This window comes from Schistocerca americana, chromosome 2 (assembly GCF_021461395.2).
Source record: "Schistocerca americana isolate TAMUIC-IGC-003095 chromosome 2, iqSchAmer2.1, whole genome shotgun sequence".
NCBI classification, from domain to species: Eukaryota; Metazoa; Arthropoda; class Insecta; order Orthoptera; family Acrididae; genus Schistocerca; species Schistocerca americana.
In genome coordinates, this window is record NC_060120.1 from 433,627,474 (window position 1) to 433,641,495 (window position 14,022).

The 14,022-nt window shown below is 38.4% G+C and overlaps 1 protein-coding gene across 1 annotated transcript in view; it reads right to left on the bottom strand.

Annotated features, from left to right (window-relative positions):
• Positions 1-10,467, bottom strand: part of LOC124594913 (zinc finger protein 599-like) — a 60,304-nt gene extending 49,837 nt beyond the window's left edge. The window contains exons 1-4 of the mRNA XM_047133393.1: positions 10,295-10,467; positions 8,760-8,888; positions 5,108-5,231; positions 1,723-1,951 (exon numbers count right to left, since the gene is read on the bottom strand). Of these exons, the coding sequence (XP_046989349.1) occupies positions 1,723-1,951; positions 5,108-5,231; positions 8,760-8,888; positions 10,295-10,429 (617 nt within the window). The 5' untranslated portion in view covers positions 10,430-10,467. The remainder of the gene's footprint in view (positions 1-1,722; positions 1,952-5,107; positions 5,232-8,759; positions 8,889-10,294) is intronic.
• Positions 10,468-14,022: the final 3,555 nt, after the last annotated feature.

Consider the following 14,022-nt stretch of genomic DNA (forward strand, 5'->3'; position numbering starts at 1 on the left):
AAAGAAATTTTTGGCTCAGAAACGAGTGGTTCAGGCAATGAGTGATGCAAGTTTGCGAACCTCTTGTCGATCCCTTTTCATTAGTCTGGGTATTCCGACATTGGTCTCTCAATCTATATATTCTTTACTGTTGTTTCTTGTAAACAATATCACCTTACTCCCAAGAATCAGCAGCTTTCACTCAGTTAATACTACGCAGAAATTCAATCTTCATTTGGACTGCACTTCCTTCACTCTCATGCAGAAAGGTGTGCATCTATTATCAATAAGTTACCCCAAGAATTCAAAGATTTTAGCAGTAATCCATGCACTTTCAAGTGGAAACTCCAGAGTTTCCTCATGGATCACTACTCCTAATCTGTTGAGGAGTTGCTTTAAAAATTAAGCCAATTCCTGTGTTCTATTATTGATAGCGTTTACATAAACTTATAGCTTGTCTTTTTTGGGTTCATAAACAGTTAATTTTATCTGTTATTACTTTTATGTTTTAATTTAATGTACTGAACGTTCCATGACCCTGGAAATTTGCTCCTATGGAACTTGGTGTGTGTAAAAAAAAAAAAAAAAAAAAAAAAAAAAAAAAAAAAAAAAAAAAAAAAAAACCACACACACAGGCTTGCCTGCGAGCCTCTACCGACTTGCAGATGCTATCTGCTAGTCTGTTGAAACATTCAATGAGGACTGTCTCAACAATCAATCATTAGTTACTTTAATCTGATGTATTTAAATCATATAACCAATGTACTTTATTCCATTAGCCGAGATAAAAGTTATTTGAAAGGAAAAAAAAAAAAAAATGTTCAATAACTTTGAGTTATTAAAAAGATATTAAGGAATACATTCAGGCAGGTGATAATGGTCTTCAGTTTAGGTCAGAGCGTGCTGAACTAAATGATTTTTTTTTTTATTTGGAAGGGCTAGCGCAAGCTGTTAATAGATAGTTAAAAAACTGCAGATGCTCGCAAATGCGAAAAAATACTTGCAGCCTGAAACAAAAATGGCCACCATTTCTAATCGACACCTGATAAAAAAAATTATTTAAAAATATTTTTGAGTCCACTGAACATTATGGAATTCACTCAGCACATATCAAATTTTTCTGAGGTGGTCATGCAACCAGTGTTGGACCACTTGGTATTGATTAACCCAATGGTAGGACATTCAAGGGATTAAACAGGACATTATAATATCTCTGAGGTAATTCAGAGTTAAGCTATCTATACCGTCTGGAGATTTTCGGCAAACATTGCCAGTTATTCCAAAATCAACTCTGGCCAATTAAATCAATGCATGTTTGAATCAATCATTTCTTTAACAGCTGAAACCACACTGCAGTGTGGTTCCAGTTGCCTGAGACTGCAGTCGTGTGTGTGAGTTGCATTTGCATGAGTGTGTGTGTGTGTGTGTGTGTGTGTGTGTGTGTGTGTGTGTGTGTGTGTGTGTGTGTGTGTCGTTGACGAAGGCCAATGGCTGAAAGCTTTAATTGTGAGTGTCTTTTTGTTGCGCCTATCTGCGACTCAACATCTCCGCTATATGGTGAGTAGCAACTTTCTTTCTCACAATATTGTTACATCCCAACCTTGATTTTCCATTGTTTAATAATTTCTTTGCTAGAGCTTGACTGAAGTTATCTGTAATGTTCCCAGAAAAAAAGATGCAAATAAAGACCGAGCAGGGCCTTTTTCAGCTAGTAATGTGATACTTTGCACCGTGAGAACTCACCTCTTAGGAACTTTTCTTTTCCTACGCCGCCTGCCATCCAAATCTCCTTCATCATCTTTTGATTCCTCTTCTGGCTCTGGGGACTTTTCTTTAACTATTTCTTTTTCCTTTGCTTTTGCTTCACTTTTCTTAGGACGACCTTTTTTGGGCCTCGGCCTATCCAAACCTTCCATTTTGAGGCTGATTTCATGTTCTGCACGAAACAATGCTCCTGTTCCATCTGCCATGACTGCAAGTGACATGAACAAACAAGGTTACTAAGCACAAAACATTAGAATATACATTTGTCTATGCTTGTGAACAGCAAAGTTATAAGCAGATAACATGTACTGACAGATGAGAAAAAACACGATTTTCAAAACCTCCAAATGCTTTATGGAGGGTAGTATTACATAATATATTATGCAGTTTGCATTTGGTATAAAATGCACGGCAGGTCAGTGCTCCTTGACTGATAAATAAAGATTTAGTGGTCTCTGAGGATTTCATCCAAATGGACAAGATTTGAAAACCACTAAGACTTTATTTGAGTAAGCTTTGGCTGAAAGCCTAATGAATAACAGTCTTTTCATTGTGCCTATCTGTAACTCAATGGGTCATCTTTATGGTGAGTAGCAATCTATCTTCCCATATTTCTTGTTATTCAAGTATACATTTTATAACAAAGCAAAGCACTGGTAGTTAATTCAAACTCACAAAAGACTAGCTGTCTGGAAAGTCATTGAAAAAGAAAAGGGAGTATTTAAAATAAGAAGGCATCAAATCATTAACACCATCTCTGAAATACAGTGCCATTCATTTTTAAAGACAGAACAAAATCAGTAACTTCTCACCTGGTGGAAGAATACAGTAAACTTCAGAACTAAAAAAAATTTAATGTAATGTATTATATAAAAAATTATTGTTGCACACTGCTCTGAAGAATGATTTGTTGACTGAGCTAAACAATACAATCACAAAATGAGGTAAAAGATAAGAATTTAAGCAACAAGGGTCTTCAGATGTTTAGCGTAACAATTTAGCAATGCTTGATGAGAGGTGTGATGAGGATTGAAAGGGGATGGTTGGGGGGCGGCAGCAGCAGCTAGTTTTAAGTAGCCAATGAGAGAGAGAATGGCTAACAGACAACACATTTTGTAATGATTGACTGACCCTTAGTTACCATGCGTGAATTGAATATGAATGTATGATTTAGCAAAACAAAAAGTCATTATTCCAACCAATCTTACAGTGACAATGTTTCACAGACAATTAGCTTTCTTTCTTTTTTAGGTCTGCCCATGTCAATATTTGAGAGAGCAACAAAGGCACATCTTCAGGTGCAAGACCTTTAAGGACAGCTAAACATTTTAACACCCAGAATTTCCTGTTATAATATTATAAGAGGTTGGGAACGGTCCTCAATATCCCCTTGTGAACTGGGAAACTAACCCTGATGGACAAGTGTGTGCTATAAATGACAGTCTGAGAAAGAGTACTACAATCTTTTTATTCCTTTGTGGATACAAGGATCTACACTGTGGTTACACCTACATGATAGGCTTTACTGGTCATAGCTTGTTACTCATTATTTGTAATATTGTTCTTCCTGCTGACACAACTTTTCTTCTCATCAGTAAAATAATATCTGTATGAGCATAAGATCATTTCATCATCAATGTATTAGATGTGTTTACACAATTCTTTATCCTATAGAAATGATGTATTAGTAAATTTTCATTTGAAGAACAAAATATGAAACTACAATTACTATTTCTCCATTAAGAAACCAGTCCTAAAATATGATTTATCAGTTGATTCTTTTATAACTTCTCAATTTTTTTCTTTAAACTTTACATATTTGTTGCAAAATGTACCTATAGGACTTCTATGCAACATATCACTGAAGTGTTTCTTGAATCTGTGATTGATTTCAACTGTAAGTGTTCACATAATAAATTTAGATAGTAGTAAAATGAAAGGGCATTGCAAAGCAGGTAAATTCGTTGCTTACATTAAATCCGAGTAATAACACATGGCTTGACAATACAACTGAAGTGCTACACTATTTTTACAAGTTTTTTTGTAGACAGACTAGAGTAGTGTAATGTTGGATCTTTACATTATTGTGTGAATTAAGTATGGAGTAATCCACTTAGTGGCTGTTCTGACTTTGTTAATTAATAAATGACTTATTTCAAACTTAACTAATAAGTAAAACAACATATTAAGCATCATCATCTCTTAATGACCACTGACAAATGAGGAAACCGTTGATGTTGTTCAACAACTGACATGTATTTACTGCACTGATATTTCTATAGGCATGATTGCAACTAAATTGCCTTAACACTTAAATGGAAACAGAACAGACCCCTTGGGGACACTCATTAGGAAGGCTTCACAGCATGCTACTGTTCTCTGGCCATAAGAATAACAACAAGAATTTAGACAACATTATGAAAAGCATACATTGCTACTCACCATATGGCACAGATGTTAAGTCACAGACAGGCACAACAAAAATACTACTGACATGTAAGCATGCAGCTCACACAGAAGTGACAAAGACCTTCTGGCTGAAAGCTTACATGTTTAGTAGTCTCTTGTTATGCCTGTCTGCAACTCAACATCTCTGCTAAATGGTGAGTAGCAATCTAGCCTTTTACAATATTGTCATTATTTCATCTTGGATTTTCCAATGTTTGGAATAATAATTTAATTATTTACTCATTTACAACTTTAAAGGAAGAGGAATCGTCCTTTCTCTTTTAAAATGACATCGTACCACACCTTTCTTTCTGTTTCGTAACAGCATTATTCAGTGGAATTTTTCTCCACCTTTATTTCTCACTCTGTCCAAATCACTTCTGAGGATCCAACCCAGGTTCAGAGTGACCTGCTCCTCCCCACTTTCCAACCTTCACCAATCCAGAAGTGGAGAAGGAATACATAGTTCCAAAATCTAGGATTGATGAAGCGTTTCCTTTGGCATCACGCAGCATTTTACCTCCTGAAGAAAAATTGTGGCCAGCCATTCTTTTGGCTAATAATTTTAATAGTTTTCACAATTAAATTTTTTGCTTGATATAATTCATTCTGTGTCATATGAAACAATGTTGGATCCCAGTTTATGTTGTCTACAAACAATTCTCTGCTTCATACTGATAAGGTGAAAATAGTTTTCCCAATACCGGTGCCAGTGCTGCTGACACTCCCCCCCCCCCCCCCCCCCCTACCACCACCACCACCACCACCACCACCACCACCACCACCACCACCACCACCAATGAGTGATCAATACAAATAAAGACTTGGGGAACAGCAAGAGGTAAACTAGAATTACATGCACTGTATACAATATAACAGGTGCAATTTCAGCAGCGGTTAACTTTAATGTGCTTACTCTGTATAACGACCCTGTTTTCTCCATCATAACTTGCTGCATTCGGGTCCTCAAGAGATGCAGATGTAAGCAAAATTTCTGTAGCTCCCAATCCAGCTTTCTCAATTTGTTTCTGATGTTCTACCTACAACAAGCAGTTCTCTTAAAGAACAACCATATATGAGTTTGGGTTGGAATCATCTGAAATGAAATCTTAATAAATTTAAAATAATATTACATCAAAAAGAAACAAAAAGTAACAATTCAATTTCCAATCTGTCAACAAAATACAAGTACTCACAACTGAAGTAGTTTGTCAAATGTAACATTATACCTAAAAATTCTAAGTAGGCCTACTTCTTAACAGTTTTTTTTTTACATAAAACAGACATTTCCACAGCATGTTATGAAAGGCATGCATGACTGACTACTAGTGGTCTCTTGCATTCATTTTAGGCAGCACAGCTGTAGTCTGGAAGTTCTGTGATAATACAGAATACTATTTAAATCTTTTCAGTGCTTTAAATAATACTGTTTCTCCACTAGTGCAAGATGACATAAACCTTACTGTTAAAGGACTGTCTCACAAATAGACATGACTTGTACATCATAAACAAATTAAACAAGACAAGAGTATAATAATTCACCAAAGGATGATAGCATGACCACTAAAACCCTTAGTGGTTTTAAAAATAAAAGTGGCTAAGCATTATATCAACAACTGTTTGTATCTGATTAGTTACAGCCCTTAATCAGCAGTGCATTATGGATGGCAAATTTATTACTAATAATACTGTTATCACTATTATTGTTGTTTTAGATGAGAATGCTTTCTGATGCGGTTAGAAATGCTATTAGGCCTATAGCATTAAGCAGGTCTCACATGCCATTTAGTTCTGAAAACACCTATCTTTGCCTTTTTATACACAAAAAGATGTCAGGTTTTTAAATTGCAGTCAGTCATACCGATGAATTTTAATTGAAAAATGTTAAAGCATTAGGAAAAAACTTCATCTGCAACAGCTTTTAATAAGGAAACACTTCTGTTGTCTCAAAGAGTTTCAATTGAACTTGTGCTGACTTTTGGTAAATATGCTGATTCACAATCTGCATCAACTTCTGGACTCTACGAATTGCATGACAGACAATACTTTTCATTTTTCTTCATACTAAGGTTTCTTTTTATTCCATTCAGTGGTGGAGCATAATATTACTGCTTTTAAGTCTCCGAGTGAGTTGTTGTTTGCTTGATATCGAAGGGGTAGATACATAAGAGGCTGAAGAACGGAAACAGTGTATAATCTGAAAGACTGTTCTTGAAGTTTCCTACACTGGTTATCAAGATATATGTAGTACTTGCCAGCTAAGAGTTTACAGCATTTCTGTTACACTGTGTTGCCAGACCAACAAATATGTGATCATTTACATTCCCCTTTTTGTATATGCTTGATGTTGCATGTTAGTGGAACCCGGTATGGAACTTTAAAAAACTCATAAATATTCAGCATGTAAAATGACTGGTTCTGCATCATTACAATTTATTGCGCAAATGATCCATGGAACATGACTAACTATACACTTGAGCAGGATTCATGTATGAGCTGTGTAAGCATACCGTAAAAAATCTCTTCTGCAAAAGAAGAGCAGCTTCCCAGTATCCTACCAATTTACTGCAGCATGCCATTTGTTTTACATACAGCTGAGCCTATTCGGTAATTCAACTTTATATACCGGTATATCTACACAGTGACGTGTTCAATACACTCCTTTTTACTCATTCATTCACTCATACACTGTGATCCATAAATCCTGTACTAAAGGAGAGCCTTCAAGGCATGGAACAAGTCACATTATACACTAACCAGAAAGTAGCAGTCACTGCAGGCTAGTTCCCAAAAACATACTAGCAACCAAACCGGTTTCTTCTAGTTTTGTTGTGGAGGATATTGAATGAAAAGTGTGAAATGTTTTCCACACAGTCAATACTTTCGGAACTCATATTGACTTCCATGGAGAATGTTATGTTCCAAGCCAGTCAATGTTCGACCTCAGAATACATTCCAGTATTCTGCTAAAAACAGATGCAAGTACAAGACAGCTGTTCTGGGGTAAGTTGTGCTCTAGTGTGGAGTTAATTCACATCCAGATTCTATGTAGCACTTGCCAGGGATTTCTTAATTCAGTTGAACCTTAGGCCTACTGAGTTCTAGTGCTTTAAATTATTGTCCAACACTACTTATGCTGACTGCTGTGTCACTCATCTCAGTATCAATATACTCACTGAATACTGGCAGAATTCCTCAATTTGTCTTTGAGGAGGAACATCTGACCACAAAATTACGTATTTCAGTTTCACTTCATTTCCTGTTTCACTCACATGTGTCTGTGGGCATAAGTTTTTGAGAAACAGACAAGCAAATTTAGGCTATGTGCTAACAGCACATGTAACCACTTCACTTCAAAGATGTTTAACTACTATCTGATAACTCATCATCTGAAGGTTAGCAGAAGCAGCTCAAAGCTATATGGGGGAAATAGAGTAAAATAACAAAAAATAGTTGATATCTTTAGTTAATTCACATTTCAGAATATTTTCTTTTTCTAATACTAATCTCACATAAGTACCAAATACTCCCTTCTTAGTTTCCAGCTTCTGTATATTCTATGCAAATCGCACCTCTTCCATCAAGCATGTTATACACACAATCCTGTTTTCTTATGGATTAAGTTTCACCATTTTCTAAATTATTCTTCAATACAAAACTTTTGTGTTGCAACTGAACATTTGCAAAATCAACTCAGTTGAAAGGACAACAAAAAGTCAAGCAAATTGTTACAAATACTGTGAGGTCCTGGGTGTCATGGGTCTGATACACTAGATTTTTCCCATAAAAAATTTCATCTAATAACATACATAATAGTTCCATACTAACAAGAATAATCTTCTCAAAAAATCTCATCAGTGGTAATATCACAATTGTCTTGTAACAGATGACTGATTCTCAAGTACACTTGTGTATATGGACAAACTTGATATGTTCAAAGCTACAATATGAGGGACGTATAGCTTGACTTTTATGATCATCACCAACAGTAATTAATTCACTACATACAAAATAAATCAAGAAGACACAAAGGAAAGGTAATAAGAAACAAACTTAAGAAAATGTATGCATTTATAAGATCCAGAGGATCTTCTCCAGCAGATCAACTATAGAACTAATTGAAAGGAATTCATTCTTTTGTCTGCACTGCGGCACTGTAACAAAAATAAAGAACATGCAGGAAGGTTTATCCAACTAAGAAAGTTGTGGAACTGTAAATGCCTTCAAAGATACTACTGGTGGTGACATGTTGTAACAGAGTAAGGCAGAGACTGGAAAAATAAAAAAAAAACCAGGTATTTTGCTTGAGAACTGAGAACACTAAATCTACTGATGAAAGCCTTCGTTTCTTTGTCATACACACAGGCGTTACAATGACAGTGACAAATCCTTTTGCTGTTTAACCGCAGTAGTTGATATTTCACTGAAGGTAAAGCTCCTGATTTAAAAAGTACAAATTACAGAAACCTAATCGTCGGGCAGGATACTTGGCCAATAATTCTTTTCTGTTACAACTCACAATCTTTCAACATTACGCGCAACCAAATCTAAAATTAACAATTGCTTACCTGTTGCTTCCACAACTCGCGAATCTTTTTCTGCCCTTCCACCAAAAGATCAAAAAACTGAACAGTGGCCTGCAACTGTATGTTACACCCGGGGCATATCGTCCTCGGAAGCTTGCCATCATCACAAACCTAGAAAAATGTTTACAACGTCTAACACTCGTTTCTCAAAACAATTGCTAGCAAACAGCTCCAATCAAGAGCGAACACGATTTCTAAAGATTGCCATTGAATGTCAACCAGCAACAGAATACTTCTGTATCTGATGACAAAAATGTTGCATATAACCAACGTTACAACAAACACCTTACGGAATTTACTGTTTGGACATACAACTGATTTGTGTAGTGGAACTAAAGGTACGTTTACACTGGGATACATGTATCGCGACATGTATGAGCGACATGTCAATTTGACATGTCGCGATACATCACCTCATACAAAAATTCACGGAACTTGTATGCGGACCCTCGAGCTCATACATGTCGCGTATACATTTTGTATATCGCTTTTTGGCCATATACGCGACATGTATGAGCGACATTTGAAGAACTCGCGCATGCGCAGTACTATCATTTCCTGTCGTCTTGTCGACTGCCGCTTATTTCGACGATTAGCGTATGCGTAGTACCAGGCTCTTTGGCGGCTGTTTGAGTTTTGAAGGTGCCGACTGTCGTTTCGACGTTAATGTATCTGCATAAAATATCAAAAAGTGCCATATGCAACATTATTCTTCGTGTTTGCGAGGCCATTGTGCAAGTTTTATCCCAAGAGGTGAAGGTAAAAGTTTTATATATATCAGAGTATGTCATACATTAAATAATTTTTTCATGCATCTGGCACGTATATCAATGTTTTGCTGTTATTCCGGCGGCCTCGCGTGATAATGTTGACAACGGATGCCGACAATCGTGTGTGAGACGTCGGCATTAGCAATCGCGCGACAATGCAAATGTTTTGTCATGAAATCTTCGTTTTACGAGGAATCCCCAGTGGCTAAAAAACGGAGTGTTACTGCCAACTGATCCTCTGGTGGAATCGCTTCCCGAAAGTTTGTGTTGGTTTTGGACACAAAAAGAGCCACAAGTGATAACAAACCGCGGAAATCCTCCATACTCATCCTAACATAATTTCTAAAATATGGCGTTAATTCGCGAGAAACTCTCTGTGCCACCATCTACGCTTCCTCCGCCTTTTCTTCCTATCATTTTCCAAAAGAGCAAGTGTATCAGCACATAAAAATGTGAAAACTTCCAAATCGTCGTCGGAAGCTATCGCACAGTGATAACATATCAACCAGTGTAAACGCACGCTCATACATGTATGAGGTTGATACTTGTCAACTCATACAAGTCGCGATACATGTCGCAAAGTCGTATATACATGTATCTCATACATGTGCCGATACAAATCGCAGTGTAAACGCACCTTAAGAACTACGTAATTTCTACGACGACGATGATCAGTACACTCCCATTTTCATGTGAATAGGAAGTCAACTGAAGTACCATTTTTCACTATCGCCTAATCGCACTCACCTTAAGTGGAAGGTACTTATTTATAAGGGTACTTAAATCTGGCTCTGAATCTTCGGAAGAATATAAAAAAACTCCACTGGAATTATTTTCAGCACATAACCTACAATACGTAGAATCGTACAGTTGTACTTCCATGATGGCGGGCGGTAAATATTGGAGATGACCAACATAGTGTATCCTCCAATAAGATGCAGCATTAGTGACAGAGTTCCGTTTCTTTAGACGGGTCCACGCATTGGATCGCTAGGTGTATGATCTCGCCGCGGTTTCTTCAAATGTGTTTATGTGTAATAATATAATCGAAAGGGTAACACCAATGTTTTGCACCAAATTAGATGTAGATTTCACGCGGTACGTGCATACGATCAGTCAATCCATATGAATATATAATACCCGTAATTCACAGTTTTACGTGCAATTTCAAAAACAAAACAAAAAAATGATATTTTATTAGCACTACGTGAGGACACAATAATTTTTTTAAAGAGCTGAAAGGTCATCTACTGATTTTGGTTTTCGGGGTTTGGCATTTTGAAGCAATTTGCTTCATAGCAAATGTCTCACATCATTGGGCAGTGCTGTTTTCCACTTGGAATTTTTTCCTCTCTAATATTGGTCACCCCTTGCCTTGATATTGCTATTTAAATGTGTTTTATATAAATTGTACTCAGTTTCTCATAACGACAATGACTCGTCAAATAACACGCCTTCCTCTAGGAAGCAATTTTCCTCGGCAACCCATAGTCCAGTACGGATTTGACACATGCATGTATACGCAGGCCATTTCTACCGTTAGGCAAGATCATGCGACCGCGTAGGGTGGCAAAGTTTTAGGGGCAGCAAAGAGCGGAAAAAAATAATTTCAAATCACACAGCGAGAAAATTGAGCAGATGAGAAAGGCGAAAAATTAAAACACAGTACTGTTTTTAGAAGCGTAAGGGATAGTTACTTAATAAGTCTTTAATTACTTTGACAAAAATAAACACATTGCGGAAACAAACATGACCTTGATTCACCCACGAGGGGTGGAACTTAAAAAGTGGCAACTATTTATTCACAACCGATACAAAAGCGTTACATGTTTGCACCTTTTACTGTCCTTCAAAGTAGTCACCAGCGTTGTGTAGAACCCGTTGCCAGCCATGTGGAAGGCGTAGTATACCGTTAGCAGAGCCTGTTCTGTTGATGGTGCGAATGGAGCGGTCTACTGCCTGTCGAATCTCTGGAACAGTTCTGAAGCGAATGCCACGAAATGGTTCCTTCATCTTCGGAATCAAATCAAAGTCACCTGGACTTAAGTCCGGGAGTATGGTGGATGGTACAGTACTTCCCAGTCCCATCGACCGAACAGAGCAGCCACAGCTTGTGCTGTATGCGCCCGCGTGGATTGCGCAGAAAGTGTCGCCGCTTCTTTCCCAGAGCTGGTCGCAGGTGATGCTCCAAAAACGAACGGTAATACTGTGCATTGACGATCTGCCGTGGAGGAACGTAATGCGTTAGGATAACACCATCACAGTCTTACACGAGAATCACCATAACTTTAGACCGCTCCATTCGTACCATGAACAGAACAGGCTCTGCTAACGGTATACTACGCCTTTCACATCGCTGGCAACAGGTTCTACACAACGCTGGAGACTACTTTGAAAGACAGTAACAGGTGCAAACACGTAACTTTTTTTGTATCAGTTGTGAATAAATAGTTGCCACTGTACAAGTTCCAACCCTCGTATGTCGAGCCCCGGGGCGGGGCTCCTGCTCTGTTTTGGGATCATGTTGCTTTGATTATACCTCTCTCAGTCCCTCTTTTTGTTTTTGTCTCCGCAGATCATTTGTCATGAGGCAGACGATTTGAGGACTGTCTCCAGAAAATAAGGACGTCTGATCACATTAGTTAAATAATTAAAAGTATAATGGGAGATTTGCGTCATTGTGCCGTTGTCTGTTGGTGGCGATGGTGAAGAGTGTAGGTGGGGAGGGGAGAGGGAGGAGGCGCCATTATCCAATTCTTGCGTGCGGCGCCAAAAACACCTTATAACGGCCCTGGTATACGCATCAACATCTTAAACGTGCAGTTCACCTAGTGGTGTACAGTGTGACTCACAAGTCTATTAACATTAAAAATTCAGTACTTTACAGAAGCATGTACGAGAGAGATAAAAATTGACGCATATACTTGAGATTTTACTGAAACCAAAAAAAAGGACACAAAATGACGAACATAGGGCACTTCATAAGATACAAAAGCAATAATTAGCGTAACAATTTTAGCAAAGAAGATATTCTTTATAACAAGTGCTTAACATGATGGCCGTCATTTAGCAACTATACCCGTAGTCGAGGGACATCGTTGTGAACAGCCCTGTACGGTATATCAGTAGGTACGGTGAGACGCTGTCGTCGGATGTTGACTTTGAGCATCCCTAATGTGGACTTGAGACTTCAGGTAACGCCACAGCCAATAATCTCACGAACTGAGCTCTGGGGACATGGGAGGTCAAGCATGGCGGACGTGGCTGCTGAGCAAGCAATCGTCACCAAACGATGTGCGCAAGAGATATTTCACACGTGTAACAACATGGAGTGGAGCGCCATCCTGCATAAAATCGCACCGTCCAGCAGGTGTTTATTAGCCAGGTTAGGGATGACGTGCTTCTGTATCGGAGTACCTCAGACCCGTCACGCTGGTAGTTTGGAAAACAACACCCCGCATTTCCTCGAAGAGAGAGGGTCCGATCATTGCTGATGTGGTTAATCCACATTACACCGTGATTTTCCCGTCGTGCAATGGGGTTTCCAAGACAGGTCTAAGATTTTTTTGGCAGCCTAAACTCTGCAGTTGTGGGTGTTGTCCGACCTTCTGAGTGTGAACTGGGCCTCGTCGGTCCACAACAGGCTACACAACGAACAGTCATTTACCCTATATTTTGAAGTGCACACACGCCAAATGCTCTCCACGTCACAAAATCGGTGACTAACAGGTCACGATGACGCTGGATTTTGTAGACAGCACTAGAGGACACGCCTTCATGCTCTCCAAGCAGTAGTGCGTGGAATCCCGGTGCGACGTGCGACTTCACGAGCGCTGACTTGACCATGCGGAGATGAAACTGCTGACTAGCGGCAATACCATGACGATACTCAGACTACCCAGACGCATACACATAATGAAATGTAGTTTCAAGAATTGTATCAACAATTTCTATTGTAGGAAGCATTATATTTATTGTAATTACATGAGAAAAAATGGTTACAAACCGAGCAGTGCTATGTTTCCGTTTCTTCCTGAACTGTCTGAGCAGCAGTAGCACATGCGCCTGGTCGCCAAGTCCTGGGCCCTTCGTCGAAGCAACCCGTAGCTTTCGAACTTCGTTATCATTTTCTTCACAGCGACACTTGTAACAGGGCCTTTATCCGTTCGAATAGCCTTCTTATGGCGATAGGATCGGAAAATTGCAGTACCGGATTCTCCATTCCGATACCAAGTATTCGCCAACAATGCCTTTTCTTGTAAAGTGAACGGTGCCTCGATGGCTGGCGCATCTCTCGCTACAACTCATTTTATACACAATTCTCATAAGGCTTCACTTCAGCGACATCTATTAGCCACTTTTTGTATTCGTTTTTGATTTAAAAAAAAAGTCATTTCAGGCATGTGTATCAAGTTTTCCTTCTCTAACTGCAACCTACATTATTCTGTGAATTAGTGCATTTTTAAATGTGAATT